Source organism: Aedes albopictus, chromosome 3 (genome assembly GCF_035046485.1).
Source record: "Aedes albopictus strain Foshan chromosome 3, AalbF5, whole genome shotgun sequence".
NCBI classification, from domain to species: domain Eukaryota; kingdom Metazoa; phylum Arthropoda; class Insecta; order Diptera; family Culicidae; genus Aedes; species Aedes albopictus.
The window spans coordinates 116,434,192-116,451,936 of record NC_085138.1 but is presented as its reverse complement, the minus strand read 5'-3'; the positions used below and the strand labels follow the sequence as shown (position 1 = coordinate 116,451,936).

At 43.6% G+C, this 17,745-nt stretch overlaps 2 protein-coding genes across 2 annotated transcripts; one reads left to right on the top strand and one right to left on the bottom strand.

Annotated features, from left to right (window-relative positions):
- LOC109405749 (poly [ADP-ribose] polymerase) lies at positions 1-3,962 on the top strand. The gene is made up of 4 exons (XM_019678816.3): positions 1-433; positions 497-750; positions 1,115-2,301; positions 2,430-3,962. Exons 1-4 carry the CDS (start codon positions 175-177, stop codon positions 3,727-3,729), a joined length of 3,000 nt encoding a protein of 999 aa, XP_019534361.3. The 5' UTR covers positions 1-174; the 3' UTR covers positions 3,730-3,962.
- A 39-nt stretch (positions 3,963-4,001) lies between these two features.
- On the bottom strand, positions 4,002-16,270 carry LOC109405751 (zinc finger protein 615). The gene is made up of 4 exons (XM_019678817.3): positions 15,969-16,270; positions 15,274-15,902; positions 14,846-15,197; positions 4,002-4,446 (listed from the first exon to the last, which is right to left on the bottom strand). The coding sequence occupies exons 1-4, from the start codon at positions 16,104-16,106 to the stop codon at positions 4,036-4,038; spliced, it is 1,530 nt and encodes a 509-aa protein (XP_019534362.3). The 5' UTR covers positions 16,107-16,270; the 3' UTR covers positions 4,002-4,035.
- Between the last annotated feature and the right edge of the window lie 1,475 nt (positions 16,271-17,745).

The window sequence follows — 17,745 nt, the reverse complement described above, 5'->3', positions numbered from 1 at the left end:
CATTCATTCGTGATTCCTGTACTTTCGTGTGATTCGTTGTTGTTGGATCAGTTGCCTGTCTACGTGCGGTGAAAATTGAAAAAACTGCTGTGATTTCGCTTGAAAAATTACTGTTGTGTTTTGTTGCGTTTTAAAAATCCATTTTATCGGGTTCCGAGCTAACATTCCGCGATAATGGATGCCCAGAATCTGCCGTATGTGGCGGAATATGCCAAAAGTAATCGTGCCTCGTGCAAACTGTGCAAGAACAAGATCGACAAGGATGTGCTCCGCCTTGGGGCGATGGTCCAGTCGGCGTTCCATGATGGCAAGCAAGCCCAGTGGTATCACGAGAAGTGCTTCTTCCAGAAGTTGCGACCGACCACCGAAGGTGACATTGCCCACTTTGAGGGACTGCGTTACGAGGATCAGGAGCAACTGCGGAAGAAAATTGGTGAGTAGTCCCTAATTGGATAATGCTTTATGGGGAAGATTTCCGACGATTTCGGTTTTGCAGCTGCTCTGGGAAATGGAGTTGTTGCCCCTGCTGCTTCCGGGAAGGGAAAGGGCAAGAAACGGACGGCCGAACAAAGTATGGCTCTGAAGGACTTTGGCGTAGAGTATGCAGCATCCGGTCGTGCCGTTTGTCGAGGGTGCGAGATTAAAATTCTGAAGGATGAAGTTCGAATCAAGAAAGTGGACTATACCACCGAGGTTGGAATGAAATATGGTGGTCAAGCCCTCTGGCATCATGCGGAATGTTTTGCCAAGGTAAGTCATTGATCAACTTTTTAAAATTATAATAAAATAAGGTCGGGCAACTGATTTAGTCGGTTGGAAAATCCACGTACCGCCAGTCGGCAGTGACCCATTTCTTAAGGTCCGGATACAAAATGATTGATAAAATTTATGCTCCCATCAAAAGATCACTTTTTGGTTCTTAAAAGCTGAATCATGATGCGTTTTCGTAGTTCCAACGAAGAAAGCTTTGTTTATTGTGGTTATGTTTGAATGTAAACAAGCTCTTGGGATTTCTACGAACCAGTTAGGTACCCAGTTCTAGCATTAAGGAGACGATATAACATTCATGATTCATCATAACTAACTATAATCAAAATTTAACATTCATCCATAGCTACGTTCCGAACTGGGATATTTCGAGAAGGGAGAGTCTCTTCCCGGCTTCAACAATTTGAAAAAAGAAGACAAAGCCAAGGTAAAGGAGCTTCTGCCAGCTATCAAACAAGAGGATGTACCATCGAAGAAGGTCAAGTCCGAACCAAAGGATGAAGTCGATTCTGCCCAGGAGGCCATCGACGAAAAGCTGTATGCTCAGCAACAGAAGGCCTTCTTTAAAATTCGTGATAAGCTGAAGGGTGACGATATGAAGAAGAATGATCTGATTAGCATTCTCTCTCGTAACAGTCAGGCGATTCCAGAAGGATACGATGCCTGTTTGGAGCGTGTTTGTGACATTCTGACGTTCGGGGCACTCAAGCCGTGTCCGAAATGCAAAGGACAGTACGTTCTGCAGAAGTCGGCCTACATGTGTGAGGGCAACCTCACGGAATGGGTCAAGTGTTTGCATACGGACACGAAGCCTCCCCGAGTTCCAACAAAGGTCCCATCTGAAATCAAAAAGGCTTTTCCGTTCCTGGAAAAGTACAAATCGGTGATCAGCGACAGGGTAATCAAATATGTGCCACCGAGTCTCAGCACTACGATGAAGAAGGTTAAGAAGGAGGAAACCCAAGAACCGAAAATTAAACGGGAGAAACCACCACTTTATGAGCTACAATTTGTCATTATTGGCAAAACTGCCACACCAAAGGACGAGCTGAAAGAGAAGATTCTGAAATTGGGTGGTAAAGTGGGTACCAAAATCACTAATACGACGGCAGCAATCATTTCCACGCCGGATGAGGTTGAACGGATGGGCAGTCGCATGCAAGAAGCCAAAGACCTACAGATTCAGGTCGTGCCGGAAGATTTTCTAGAGGATGCCAAAAGCGGGGGCGCTCTGTCCTACATCACCAGCAAATCGATTTGCGACTGGGGTTCAGATCCGCATAGTCGTATCCCACAGGACGAAGAGAAATCCAAATCGAAGAAGAGCATTTACACCAAATCGGTACCCTCGAAGATGACACTCAAGCTCAAGGGAGGCTTGGCCGTTGATCCGGACTCTGGTTTGGAAGACGTTGCCCATGTGTACAAAAAGCACAAGGAAGTGTACAATTGCGTACTCAATAAGGTGGATATTCAGACGGACAAAAACTCTTACTTCAAGATGCAGGTTCTAGTTGCTGACAAGGGAAACAAGTAAGTATTGCGTTCTTCTTTTTTTTTTGAAACTTAAAGGTCGTACGTCAAGAGATCGTTGTCATAAATTTGAATAAATAAATTTAAGCTGAAAATTCTGTACAAATTAAAATTTTGCATGTTCGTAGGTTTTGGTTCTTCCGATCGTGGGGTCGTATCGGTACGACCATCGGAGGCAACAAGGTGGAAAGTTGCAGCACATTGTTGGATGCGATGGGTTCGTTCGAGTTCCACTTCCAGGATAAAACTGGCAATAGCTGGGATGATTATCGTCACGGAGCATTCCACAAGCATGCGGGAGCTTACTACCCGGTGGACATTGATTATAACGACGAAGAAACCAAAACGCTCAGCGAAAACAGCAATATCAAATCCAAGCTGGAGCCAGCCGTGCAGGATCTTGTGCGTATGCTGTTCGACGTGGATACCATGAAGAAGGTAATGCTGGAGTTCGAGCTGGACATGGAAAAAATGCCGTTGGGAAAACTTTCCCAGAAGCAACTCCAGTCGGCTATGAAGGTTTTGACTGAGATATCCGAGTTGATTGTAAACGGAGGCAGCAATTCTCAGTTTATCGATGCATCGAATCGCTTCTATACGTTGATTCCGCACAACTTTGGGGTGGAAACTCCAACGGTGCTGGACACAGTCGAGCAAATTAACGAGAAGCAAGCAATGCTGGACAGCTTGACGGAGATTGAAATCGCTTACAGCTTCTTGAACACCGCTGAAACAGATGACAAAAAGAACCCTCTGGACGCCCATTACGAGCAACTCAAAACGGATATGGAAACCATCAAAAAAGACTCGGAAGAATTCAAGATCTTGGAACAGTACGTCAGGAATACCCATGCCGAAACGCATACGTCCTATGAATTGGAGATCGCAGAAATCTTCAAAATTAAGCGTAAGGGCGAAGACCGTCGGTACAAACCGTTCAAGAAACTCCACAATCGCAAACTTTTGTGGCACGGTTCTCGCCTTACTAACTATGTTGGCATTCTATCGCATGGTTTGAAGATCGCTCCGCCGGAAGCACCAGTTACCGGTTACATGTTCGGTAAGGGTATCTACTTTGCTGACATGGTTTCCAAATCGGCCAACTACTGTTGCACTAGCCCATCGAACTCTACTGGGCTCATGCTTTTGTGCGAAGTTGCGCTGGGCGACATGATCGAATACAAGCAGGCTCACTACGTCACCAAGTTGCCGGCCGACAAGCACAGCACTAAGGGTGTTGGCCGCACGCAACCCGATCCAAAGCAGGCGTACGTCCGTCCGGATGGCGTGGAAATTCCGCTGGGTAAAGGAGTTACGCAGGATCCCAAGATGATGACCTCGCTGCTGTACAACGAGTACATTGTGTACGATGTGGCCCAGGTCAACTGCCAGTATCTGTTCAAGATGAACTTCAAGTATAAGTATTAGGAGTGATGCAGAAAACTGGTAAGTCATTCTTTACTATCGAACAAATTCCTACGATATTATATGAACTCGAAAACCTAACTAGTACAACACAATAATTGGCGCTTCTGTGTCTCCTAAACCTTTATACGTGTAGCCAAAGAGTATTGGCAAATATGACATGTTTTGCTTTTGATTAAGTTTGTTACCTTTTAATTATCTCTCAAAGAAATGCATTCAAGCTAATCCGTATGAAATGGGAATTCTTTCAATCTATCTAAAGCAGTCCGAATGAATAAGGCAACAGTGAACATGAATTATTTAACTGTATCACCTCGGTACAATGACGTCTTCCTCCACCATATCGTCTCCCGACATATCGACTGCATTGCTTTCACTCGCGGGAAAATCATATTCTTTTGCGTCAATCCATACCATGTGTAACTTTTCGGTTGGCAGCCCTTGCAGTTCATGCTTTTTGCGGTGCAACGTGAGACCACTGCTCTTGATGAAACCCTTGCCACATACGTTGCACTGGTGCGGTCGCTCACCGGTGTGGGTCCGTCTATGGGCAGCCAAGTCTCCCTGTTGGTTGAATGGCTTTCCACATTCCTCGCACGAAAATGGTCGCTCTCCGGTGTGTGTTCGTTGGTGAATCTGCAGCAGGAAAACTCGGGAAAAGGCACGATTGCAGATTGTGCACACGTGGGGTTTTTCCTGGGTGTGAATGCGACGATGTACCTGCAAGCGTTTTGTTCGAAACGGAGACGAGTTAGTGAAACAGCACTTTATTAACTTTGCATTACTATCAGTTTTTTTTTCATTCCAGGTCAAACCGCAAACACTAGAATAAGCACAGTACCGATTGTATGAACTGTAAATTAGGTGTAGGTCGCAGGATTAGTGTTTATGGCCAGCTATACCGGGGGACTGTTATGGTCTTCTTGTTTTCTTACCCAGCATTAAAATTATGCTGCTGTGTTGAAAGATAGGTTGTCAGCTTGAGCCCTACGCTTGAGCCGCTGTTATGCTGGCTACGAAAACATTGCATTGGTGGGATAGGGATGCCAATTCTTTGAGCTATACCCGCCTGAAAACCTGTTCCAGAATGACAATATCCGATCAGAATAGTAAAGCCAAACATAGCCGGAGCAGTTTCTTAAGATAATATCTTGATAGAAAATTACCTTCGGAATAGAATGAACCGCAGGTTGCTAAAGACGGGCTTGGTGGCCTAATGGCTATCGCATCTGATTCATATACAGAAGGTCCTGGGTTTAATCCCTGGCTCGTCCCTTTCCTCCTATTCGTATATTTCTATCTACTTTCTCTCTCTTCTGTACATATAAATCTCATGTTTGTATGTTCGTAGCCATCGCTAGAACCAGAAACGGGTTGAAGAAAAAAAGCCGTTTTCCTTTTCCAACTTGTAGGGTGGGGCGGGGCAAGATGGGTCAGTGCCATTTCCGAGCGCATTACTCATGTTTTGATTATGTTAATAATTTTGTTAGATGACCTGCATGAATATACAAAAGTTTGGGGCATTGATTGAAAAATTAATCACTCTCATTGGAAACAAAAAATAAAATGGTTTTTAGCCATTTTTCTTATGCGATACATTCCATATAATCTCCATATAAACGGCCGCGGGGCAAGATGGGTCACCTTCAATTTTGAACGCATTTTTGGAGCATTCAAAAGATAATTATATTTTATTACAATACTATCTCATAAATGACTTCAATCAAGCGGAATGAACGCTCAAAATTATAACATAAAATTATGATATTTTTTTAGTGAAAACATATCGATTTTCAAGTCGCTTTAGGACACGCTTTAGGACCACTCAAATCGTAAAGTTTTTTATATTCCAAATAAATTTATAAAATGTTTGCTAGTAGCTCTTGTTTACTCAGTATTGATATGGAGCATATATGAATGCGGAACAAATCTTATATTTTGACGTTTTTCGTTGAGAAAATGTGAATTACTTAAAAGGTGACCCATCTTGCTGTGGGGTATGAACAAAGCTGAGTAGCATTCTCCATGCGTGTATTTCCCCTAGCAAGCATCAGTGACAGCCAGCACCATGACGGGGTCGTCGTCAGTGTGATGCTGCCTCATTGACGAGTGGACTGTTGGCGGAGCAAGTCGCAATCACCGGGAGGTTCCGTATTATGCCAAGTGATTCTACTGCAGTTTGCTAAGATGACTGGGAACGGATTGTTCCAGTTTAGTTGCCTAGTATTCACATTGGCGATCCTGCCAGGAGTGCATCATAATCAACAACAAGTTAATCATAAAATAGGTAGAATCACTTGGCATAAAAACAGTGAGAGAAAACAAATCGTTTTGGTGTGTGAAGTGTGTGGTGGTGCTGCAAACACAGTGAAGTGGGTGTTGCAATTCTGCGGTTCCTGACGAAAGCTAGAGCGCGGAAAGTTTTTGTTTTTCCAACCGCGTTCTGTTTTAGCCTTGGTTCTAGCACAAACACATGAAGAAAGGCGCGGTGACGTGGTTGATTTTTGTTGTCGACTGGTAGCACGCTGTGGATAGGTGGTCGGTCGATGATTGCATGCATGTTTCTTCATGTTCTTGCTCGGCATGGATGGTCGCGCTTTCGTTAATTCCTCGGATCGTACATGCTCGTGTTGTCGCTCGGTTGAACAGTAAATGCATGATGGTAGAGGTGTTTGACTATTGTGAATGTTGCCGTAAAATACTCGCGGCGTTGGTTGATTGGGTTGGTTTTTGCTCGGGTTTTTTGGTTGGGCAAATTAATGGCGTGTCGAACCGCCGAAAATTTTTCTGCATAAGGAAAATGCAGGGACGTGTAATGAAAACCGTCCAAGGAAACGGCAATTTTAGATAACCGCCGAAAATTATTCTGCATAAAGAAAATGCAGGGACGTGTAGTGAAAACCGTCCAAGGTAAAGGCGTTGTTGGATAACCGCCGACAATTTTTCTGCATAAGGAAAATGCAGGGACGTGTAATGAAAACCGTCCAAGGAAACGGCAATTTTAGATAACCGCCGAAAATTATTCTGCATAAAGAAAATGCAGGGACGTGTAGTGAAAACCGTCCAAGGTAAAGGCGTTGTTGGATAACCACCGACAATTTTTCTGCATAAGGAAAATGCAGGGACGTGCAATGAAAACCGTCCAAGGAAACGGCATTTTTGGATAACTGCCGAAAATTATTCTGCATAAAGAAAATGCAGGGACGTGTAGTGAAAACCGTCCAAGGTAAAGGCGTTGTTGGATAACCGCCGACAATTTTTCTGCATAAGGAAAATGCAGGGACGTGTAATGAAAACCGTCCAAGGAAACGGCAATTTTAGATAACCGCCGAAAATTATTCTGCATAAAGAAAATGCAGGGACGTGTAGTGAAAACCGTCCAAGGTAAAGGCGTTGTTGGATAGCCGCCGAAAATTTTTCTGCATAAGGAAAATACAGGGACGTGAAATGAAATCCATTCAAGGAAATAGCATTATTGAAAAACTGCCGAAAATTGTTTGCATCAGGAAAATGCAGCGATGTGTAAAGAAACCCGTCTAAGGGAATGGCGTTGCATGATAACTGCCGAAAGCTGTGCGTGAGGAAAATGCAGGGACGTGTAATGAAAACCGCCCATAAAAATTGCATACCGTAAAACAGTTTAAAATTCGAAGTACGCAATGAAAACATATCTACTGAAAATATGTTGCAGAACCTCTTTCGAATTCGTTTTGTAGAATCTATTTTCGTATGATGAAGGAAATTTGTGCGTTATATATGGTCCATCTGTACCATCACATTGAAACATTGAAAATGGAGTTGTATGATATACGGAATCTTTAGTCTGATAAATCTCAAATTCGTTAATCTCTTGTTTTTTTCTTTTTTGACAAATAATTCTTACAAAATATGTTCGTTTTCGTTGAATGCGTCGAATTTTCGCAATCGTGAATAACGATTGGTTTGAGTGAGAGAATAACAGGGCCGGCTACATAACGAGACGTGCGCTTGAAGGAGAGAAGACGAATCACCTAACTGCGTGTGTTGTAGTTATTTTTATTGGAGCTCAGCAAAACCCCATAAATGATCGGTTAGCATTGCAAGTTATCAATCAAATGATATAGGTTCGATATTAACAAAAGTGCGTTTACTAAACAAAAAAGTAAATGTGGCCATTCGTCTAAATTCTTGTATCTTGAAGTGTATCTTGTTGCATTGGTGCCATAAGGATGAAGAGAACGAAATTGAGGGTTTGAGCGTAAAAATAACAAGCCTGCTAGTAAGAAAACTTTTTTTTTCGGAGAAGAGGGAGAATGTGGGGTATGAACAAAGCTGAGTAGCATTCTCCATGCGTGTATTTCCCCTAGCAAGCATCAGTGACAGCCAGCACCATGACGGGGTCGTCGTCAGTGTGATGCTGCCTCATTGACGAGTGGACTGTTGGCGGAGCAAGTCGCAATCACCGGGAGGTTCCGTATTATGCCAAGTGATTCTACTGCAGTTTGCTAAGATGACTGGGAACGGATTGTTCCAGTTTAGTTGCCCAGTATTCACACTTGCCCCGCACTTTTTTCAGGGCGCAAAATCGATCACTTTTAAAACTGCTTGTTTAACATCATATTTTGTATTTAATGAACTTTTTATCGTCTTTTAGCATAGCTAACTAGTGTATTAAAGAGTAGCGGACGAATACAAACCAATACGATTTGTATTTACAAAGTTACGGTGATCCATCCTTAGGTGACTCATCTTGCCCCGCCCCACCCTATCATGATACAGCATGGCACAGCACAGTGCCAACATATCATACCTATAACGATGAGTTATTGAACTAAACGAACTGTGCCGCTTCGCAGTAATCTTAAAAAAATGTATAACTTCATCTATCAGTGGCATCCATGCACCAATGCGTGAACGCAGTGCAAAAAATAAACATTTCCTACCAGCACTCCGACATCCGCATGACCCTGTGCGGGCAACGGTCTGTTGGCAACAAGCGATTTCCTTCCCCTTCCCCACATTGACCTGCAACCTGACATAGCGGGCGCCAATTTTTTTTTTTTTTTTTTTTTTTTTTTTTTGAAAGGTTCCTAGCGGCACGCCGAGGGACGTAGAAACCTCTCCCATCACTGTGTGCACAATCGTCTCGCGTCTATATGGAAGAGCACGATGCGTTTGCGCGGACAACGACAGTTCACTAGGCCTTTGGATAGGATAGAGAACGTATTCCTTCAGAAGCAGTTCACCAGCCGTGCACGGACATGTCGTCCAGTAAGACACTGTTGCGTACTGACTCAGAAGGTGTGAAAGTTTCGGTTTATTGTCATTTGGTCGATTTTGTATTTGTGTTTTTTTGTCATGTCTAGGTTTAAATAATGTTATTGTTCAAATTTATGGTCTGCCATATAGTTCAGTAATCTTTGGTGTGCCTATGATCTGTTAGATGATCGATGTGTTTGTTATGTCCATTTTTGTTGATCCTTATTTTAGTACTGTTTTTTTATCTTTGCAAGTTGTATTTCGTCCACATCCCTAGCACTATTAGAAAGGTCCAAATAGGTCAAAATTAAAGAAAACCTTCCATACAGCCGAAAATGCAAAAAAAATCTAATTTGTCATAAATAGTGTACGTTAGTCAAAGTCTAAGTAGTCAGTTTTTGTCGATTTCGTCTTGATCACACGTTAGCTTCGAATCTATAAGCATGCACTATTAAATGCTGCACTTCCCACTATTAGTATTTTAGTTATTTTGAATTGATATCGCAAGAAAATATCATTAGGCACTAGGTATGAAACATATTAGGGTTTAGTCACAAAACTATTAGATATAAAAATAATTAAAGAGAAAATTAAATCACGAAAGCACATCAAATGTTGAGACCTATGTATTAGCAAATTGAATACACGAGACACTACTAATTATTTCATATTTAAATTGAATTTTTTAGTGTATTTGTTAAAACTAACCAAAAAGTGGGAAGCCCATGCAACAGTTCAAAGTCTGCTGACTCAAAAAAGATTCCGAGACCCGTCACAAAACACAAATATTTTCATTATGATTCACAACGACTCTCGGTACCCTCCTAGACTCAATCGACCGGAACTGTTTCCTGGGTATAGAAACTACTAGGCCCCAGCAGGTTCCTCCTATATATCGAGCATTTCTGATAAATCAGCCATACTCCATCTGTAGCAGCCGGTTCGCAATGAACCGTTGGAGGCGCATTAAAGTGTTAAAGGTGATATTTTCATTACAAGAATTACAATTAACATCCTTCACTTTAATACCGTCAAACCCTGTGATCTTGGCCAGGGGACATAGCGGGCGCCAATTTCGCCTAAAAATAGAAGACCACCAGCGCTCACGAACTGAAGATGCCTGTTAGTCCCAAGCAGCTATCCCATTAGTTCCTTGTGTGTGTAGCTAATCTGGCGATACTGGAGTAGCATAGCAACTGCGAGTGGGCAATCAAGCTTAAGCTTAAGAATGAACCGCAGGTTGCTAAAATCAATGGCCGACGGGAAAATTAATTGATAAATTACAATTGATCAAATGTAAAACCACAGATAAACAGACGTAACACCTTCAACGATTTTCATGGAAATTCATCGCTCAGTTCACACTACCATCACCTGGTGGAAAAGTTGCACGAATCACTGTGTTGTGCAATATCGTCAACAGAAGGCGCTAGTGTGAAATGTCAAACGCATAGAAAAACGATGCGCGCGCCTCTGGTTGTGAAAGCCACAACTGTGAAAATTTAAAATGATCGTTAAAAGCGTGGTCGATGGAAATTTCGCAAGTGTTACGTCTGTTTGTCTGTGGTAAAACTTTTACTGCTTTTTACAGCAGTGAAATCCAACTTTGAAGTGCCACGGAGTTTTTTGTGGGGTGTGAATTGACGGTTGGTCCATTTCATTCATTTATTTAGTTAACATCAAATTCATGATAATACTGAATCAACAATTTGCCGCCATAATACTCGATTTGCAGCTGCAGCTCTCCAACGTCGGCCACGCCCAACACTCGCCAGATCACGCTCCACCTGGTCCGCCCATCGTGCTCTCTGCGCTCCACGCCTTGTACCAACCGGATGGTTAGCAAACACCAACTTTGCAGGGTTGTTGTCCGGCATTCTTGCAACATGCCCTGCCCACCGTATCCTTCCGGCTTTGGCTACCTTCTGGATGCTGGGTTCGCCATAAAGTGCAGCGAGCTCGTGGTTCATCCTTCTCCGCCACACACCGTTCTCCTGCACGCCGCCGAAGATCGTCCTTAGCACCCGTCGCTCGAAAACTCCGAGTGCTTGCATGTCCTCCTCGAGCATCGTCCACGTCTCGTGCCCGTAGAGAACCACCGGTCTTATTAACGTCTTGTACATGGTACATTTGGTGCGGGGGTGAATCTTTTTTGACCGCAGTTTCTTCTGGAGCCCATAATAGGCACGACTTCCACTGATGATGCGCCTTCGTATTTCACGGCTCACGTTATTGTCAGCCGTTAGCAAGGAACCGAGGTAGACGAATTCTTCTACCACCTCGAAAGTATCCCCGTCTATCGTAACATTGCTGCCAAGGCTTGTCCTGTCTCGCTCAGTCCCACCTACCAGCATGTACTTTGTCTTAGCCGCATTCACCACCAGTCCGACCTTTGCTGCTTCACGTTTCAGGCGGGTGTACTGTTCTGCCACCGTTCCAAATGTCCTAGCAATAATATCCATGTCATCCGCAAAACATACAAATTGGCTGGATTTCGTGAAGATCGTACCCCGGCTGTTGAGCCCGGCTCGTCGCATAACACCTTCCAGGGCGATGTTGAATAGTAGGCAGGAAAGTCCATCACCTTGTCGTAGTCCCCGTCGAGATTCAAATGAACTGGATAGTTCAACCGAAATCCTTACGCTGTTCTGCACACCGTCCATCGTTGCTCTTATCAGTCTAGTCAGCTTCCCGGGAAAGCTGTTCTCGTCCATAATTTTCCATAGCTCTGTGCGGTCGATACTGTCGTATGCCGCTTTGAAGTCGATGAACAGGTGATGCGTTGGGACCTGGTATTCACGGCATTTCTGGAGGATTTGCCGTACGGTGAAGATCTGGTCTGTTGTCGACCGGCCGTCGATGAAACCGGCTTGGTAACTTCCCACGAACTCATTTACTTTAGGTGAAAGACGACGGAAGATGATCTGGGATAGCACTTTATAGGCGGCATTCAAAATGGTGATCGCTCGAAAGTTCTCACACATTAACTTGTCGCCTTTCTTGTGGATGGGACAGATTATCCCTTCCTTCCACTCCTCCGGTAGCTGTTCGGTTTCCCAGATCTTGACTACTAACTGGTGCAGACAGGTGGCCAACTTTTCCGGGCCCATCTTGATGAGTTCCGCTGCGATACCGTCCTTACCAGCCGCTTTGTTGTTTTTGAGCTGGTGGATGGCATCCTTAACTTCCCTCAGCGTGGGAGTTGGTTCGTTCCCGTCCTCTGCTGCACCAACATAGTCATTTCCTCCGCTGCCTTGGTCCTCCGTGCCTACATTCTCTTCGCCATTCAGGTGCTCGTCGAATTGCTGCTTCCACCTTTCGATCACCTCACGTTTGTCCGTCAGGAGGCTCCCGTCCTTATCCCTGCAGATTTCGGCTTGCGGCACGTAGCCTTTGCGGGATGCGTTGAGCTTCTGGTAGAACTTACGTGTTTCCTGTGAACGGCACAGCAGTTCCATTTCCTCGCACTCCGCTTCTTCCAGGCGGCGCTTTTTCTCCCGGAAAAGACGGGTCTGCTGCTTCCGCTTCTGTCTGTATCGCTCCACATTCTGTCGGGTTCCATGCTGCAGCATTACCGCCCGCGCTGCATCCTTCTCCTCCAGAACCGCTCTGCACTCCTCGTCGAACCAATCGTTTCGTCGATTCCGTTCTACGTACCCGATAGTGCTCTCAGCTGCGTTGTTGATGGCTGCTTTGATTGTACTCCAGCAGTCCTCTAGAGGGGCCACATTGAGCACACCCTCGTCCGGCAACGCTGCCTCGAGATTCTGCGCGTATGCGGTGGCGACATTCGGTTGCTTCAGTCGCTCTAGATCGTACCGGGGCGGCCGCCGGTAATGTACGTTGTTAATAACGGAGAGTTTTGGGCGCAGTTTAACCATCACCAAGTAGTGATCGGAGTCGATATTAGCGCCACGATAGGTCCTGACGTCGATAATGTCGGAGAAGTGCCGTCCATCAATCAGAACGTGGTCGATTTGAGATTCCGTCTGCTGTGGTGATCTCCAGGTGTAACGATACGGGAGGCTGTGCTGGAAGAAGGTGCTACGAATGGCCATGTTCTTGGAGGCGGCGAAATCGATGAGGCGTAGGCCATTTTCGTTCGTCAGCTGGTGGGCGCTGAACTTTCCAATCGTCGGTCTGAATTCCTCCTCCTGGCCTACCTGAGCGTTTAGATCCCCTATGATGATCTTGACGTCGTGGTTTGGGCAGCGGTCGTACTCGCGTTCGAGCTGCGCGTAAAATGCGTCTTTGTCATCATCAGTGCTTCCGGAGTGAGGGCTGTGCACGTTTATTATGCTAATGTTGAAGAATCGGCCCTTGATTCTCAACCTGCACATTCTTTCGTCGATCGGCCACCAACCGATCACGCGCCTCTGCATGTCGCCCATCACTATAAAAGCTGTTCCCAGCTCACGTGTGTTGCCGCAACTCTGGTAGATGGTATGATTACCTCTAAACGTTCGCACCATAGATCCTGTCCAACACACCTCCTGCAGCGCTACGATTCCGAACCCGCGGTCCTTCAGTATATCGGCGAGTATGCGGGTGCTCCCGATGAAGTTGAGAGATCTGCAGTTCCACGTACCGAGCTTCCAATCGCAAGTCCCTTTTCGTCGCTGTGGTCGTCGCCATTGGTATCGGTTCGCATTCTTCTCTTGTTGATTTTCCGGTGCTAGTCTTTTTTACGGCTGGCTCGCAGGGCCTGACACCAACCCACTAACCCAGGGAGCTGGGCTTACCTTCCCGGAAGCTACGGGTTCTGCATTGGCATTTCCTCCAACTACAGTGCTAAATAGCTAGGCTCGAGCGCCAGTCTTCGCCGGGGGTGGTGGTTCAACAGGTGAATATGGCGAAGCGAAAATTGGACGGTGACGAAGAACAATTGGGCAAGCTGCTGCCTTTGGTGCGGTTGCCTCGTACGCGAAACGAGAGAAAACGTCAACTCGTAAGTGGAGTAAAGTTGAAACGAGACATTTTATGTAATTATTCGATTTTCAGTAAAAAAGAGTCTCGTTATACATCTTTTGGATTCCATCTAATGAGACATTGGAGAAAGGTAAATCAACATATCCGTAATGATTGGCTATTTTCCGTCTGATGTAACGGGAATTAGCGCATGACGAAGTAAATTTTTACCCTACCCAGTTTTCACTTCACCAGATGCACTTGTTGAACCAACCTTCAATTCACACCACACAAGAGCTCTGTAGCACTTCAAAGATGGACTTCACTGCTGCAGAATACAGCAAAAGCTGTTCAATTAATCAAATAAATCGCTTTTTCCCCGTCGGTAAAATGTAAACAACAAGCTTTCATCGTCTAGGAAGGATGCAAGCAAAAGTGTGCGTGAATTTTCTGCATAGGAAACATCGTATTTCACAATCACAGAGAATGATGTGCGCGTTGCACTGTGTTGGCGAATAATGATATGGTGGGCAAAAATATCAATTGAAATGTTTTAGTCGTTATTCTCAAGCTACATCCACCTTATTTTAAAAGCTTTCCGTTCAATCATACTTTGAAAATATGATTTGATTTGCGTTGCGAAGAATTCGATCGACTTTTCAAATGACCACCTACGGTCAAATCATATTTTTTTACCATCCTATGTACAACCATAGTGCCCGGAATACAATTCCGGTTTCGCCCGAAGTAGACGTGGGCAAGATGGAAAGAGAATTCGAGGGACAATTATTCAATCTCATTATTTTAAGGAAATTATGGTTGTTTCACAATATGTTTTTACGTGATATGAAAGCTAACTTATAAATTAGCAAATGATACCAAATGCACAATGAGGCATTAGGTGAGGTGCAAGAATAAACTCGATCATTATTGGTCAGTGCTAACAAAGAGGAAAATTAGATAATAATCCTACCTTCAGATTACTGCTCTCGGCGAATCCCTTGCCGCAAAAATCGCACTTGTACGGTTTCACTCCGCTGTGACGCCGCTCGTGCAGTTCCAGCGCTCCAACCGTCCGGAACCGTTTCTGGCAATAGCTGCAGGGAAACGGCCGCTCTTGCGTATGCACTCGAATGTGGGCCACCAGAGCCGAGTTCGAGGCAAACGCTTTGCCACAGTACGAACAGGGATGATTCTTTTTCGGGTTTTGACACTTTTTGGCTTCTGGTTCCGTGTCCTCCGTTAGCGAACTCGAAGGATCTCCGGTCTCGAGCGAACGATCTTTGGTGGCGTGGTTCAGTTGATGGGCAGCCAAGTCTTGACCACTGAAAACAAAGTATTAGTAAGATACCGCAATTTTGAGTAGAATTTTCAATAACAAGTCGACTATTTTAATCTTACCTCTTGAACACGATTGAGCATACTTCACATGCATAATTACGATGTATCAAAAGGTGTTTGCTAAGATTCTTTTGCATAGCAAATCCTGCCCCACAGTGTTGGCACACAAAATTCAGTTGGGCCGGCCTCGGTCGAGCTGACATGATTTCTTTTTGAACAGGCGGTATCACCGAGACTATTTTGTCATGATCCTGATGTGGATCCAATTCCTGGACGCAAATGGTTTCTATTTCATTTTCAAACGTGTTTGGAAGTGCGATTACTCTTTCATACTTGATGCTCGGCAGCTCCACCGCAGCCGGTTCTTCAGTGATGATGTATTGAATGCTGCTGGATTGGAAGTCATCGTTCGAGTTCTGGTTTTCGGGAAGCTCTATCATTTCCTCTACCTCTGTGTCCTCTTCAACTTGTTCCAATATGATCTCTTCGATCAATCTATTCTTTGAATCTGCGGTGTCTTCCTCCTGGTATTGGTCGTTCTCCAACAGGGTTGGTTCCTTTGTTTCGATGGTCATGTTTAGCAAGATGTCCATAGTTCTGTGGCATCGCTGTCGGAATCTTGTTGCATTGGCCAAATCGTTCAAACAATTGCCGCAAAGGTGTTTCGAGTATGGGTCATCCTCTGTGATCTAGGAAAGGTATGTGATATGAGTGGGATGCCGGTGTTTAATGTACCTACTAAATCGGAATCTTACCGTAACATCACCGCAGCTTTCAATCAGATCGCAAATCTTGCTGTCGAACTCATCCAGAATGTCGAACACGTACACCATGTCGTCCTCTTTTATCAAACAGCAGCGGCAACATTCCGTCACCGTCGTTGTAAGGGACATTCTCCCGGGAAACGATCCCCCTATTTTTTATGGTTTCTGACGTCTAGACCGCTTCCTGTCAATGCTTTTTTTTTAAGAATCTAGATATTACAGCTCACTACACGATCGAAACTCAACACTCAACAAATCTTGGACCACTGGGACCACCACGATCTGACAGAAGCAAAAATGCTTTTGCATTGTTTTTCCGTTTGTTTTGGTTTGTTCATTCGCGCGAATTACACGGCGTGCCCACAGTGAAAAAGATTAAAAAATATTAGATAGGGAATTTAGTTTTTAAATTTCGAAAACTCTTCTAATGTTTTTTCAGGTTTTAAGAACTTCATTTTGATACCTAAAATCAATTTTGAAGAGATTTTTTTTCAAATCACCTTTTGACAACCAGTACAAAAACAACGAGGGTGATTCAACAAATCGCTCACATAAAAACTTCAAATAATTTGATAATTGATTTAAATAGGTTCCCGGGAACCAAAAATCATAGGAAATTGAATTTCGAACCAGTTCTACGTGCAGGTTTAGCATATGGAATCATCTCAACACCGTTAAAGAAATCCAAATTTTCATCATTTTTTTTATGTCCGGGAAACTATTTAAAAACCAGTTTGAAGAATGGTTTGAAGCTTTTGAAGTTCGTGTGGGAGCAATTTGATGAATCATCGTCGGTTTTTGTACATACTGTTCGGAGCTGTCAAGCAGATGTCCAGTTGTCAAAAGGTGATTTTCAAAAAATCTCCTTGAAATTGAATTTAGGTTTCAAAATGAAGTTCTTAGGGTTACCATATTGTTCACACATGAAAAGAGTACTTTTAAGAATTCTGATAAAAGAGTACAGTAATCAAGTAAATATTGATTTTTTTTTCGATTAAATACTGTTTGACACTCTCGAAGATTTTGATATTTCAATTCTGTAAACCATACTTGACACCTAAAAGGTAGGTACATTTTCTAACGAAGTAAAAAACTAAAGTTGTGTCTACTGAATACATCACTGGATAGTTATTACAGCAAGTTTTAATCTTACATTTTTCAGTATTCTTGCTAACTATTGACCAATCCAAATACTTGTGTGTTAGTGATTTGTTTTCAAATTCCTTTCCTTAAGAATTAGCGAGAACTGTCAATGTTTTTGTTCTCCCGTAGATGGATTTCGTGCAATAGGTTTCGTAAGACTTTTTTTTAGTTTTTTTGTGAAACTGACCTAGTATTTTGATCATCATCACACGTGACGCCTACGCCGAGGACTTAGCATCGAATCCCAAACCCGACAAACTCGCAAAATGTGAGTTCTTTCTTCGGAAAGGCTAAAATCTCGTTAATACAGATTACAAACTTCTTTTAAGAACTCAATGGAAAATGTAACTCACTGCTTCGTCCAAGACATTTAAAACTAAAGCCTGCTTTCAAAAGCTAACATATTACACAAAACGAAATACTTTCGTTATTATTTACCCTCTCTTCCGATTATTGCAAGCCATATAGTAAAGCCATTTTTGTAATACAATTTAGTAAACGACAGTTTTAACAACATTTTTCAGCAAGAAGTAAATCATAATCTGAATGAATTAATGTGATTTCAATGGAATAAAGGGAAAATAAAGATGGCATTTCTTCTGCAGATAAGACCTATCGAAATGTG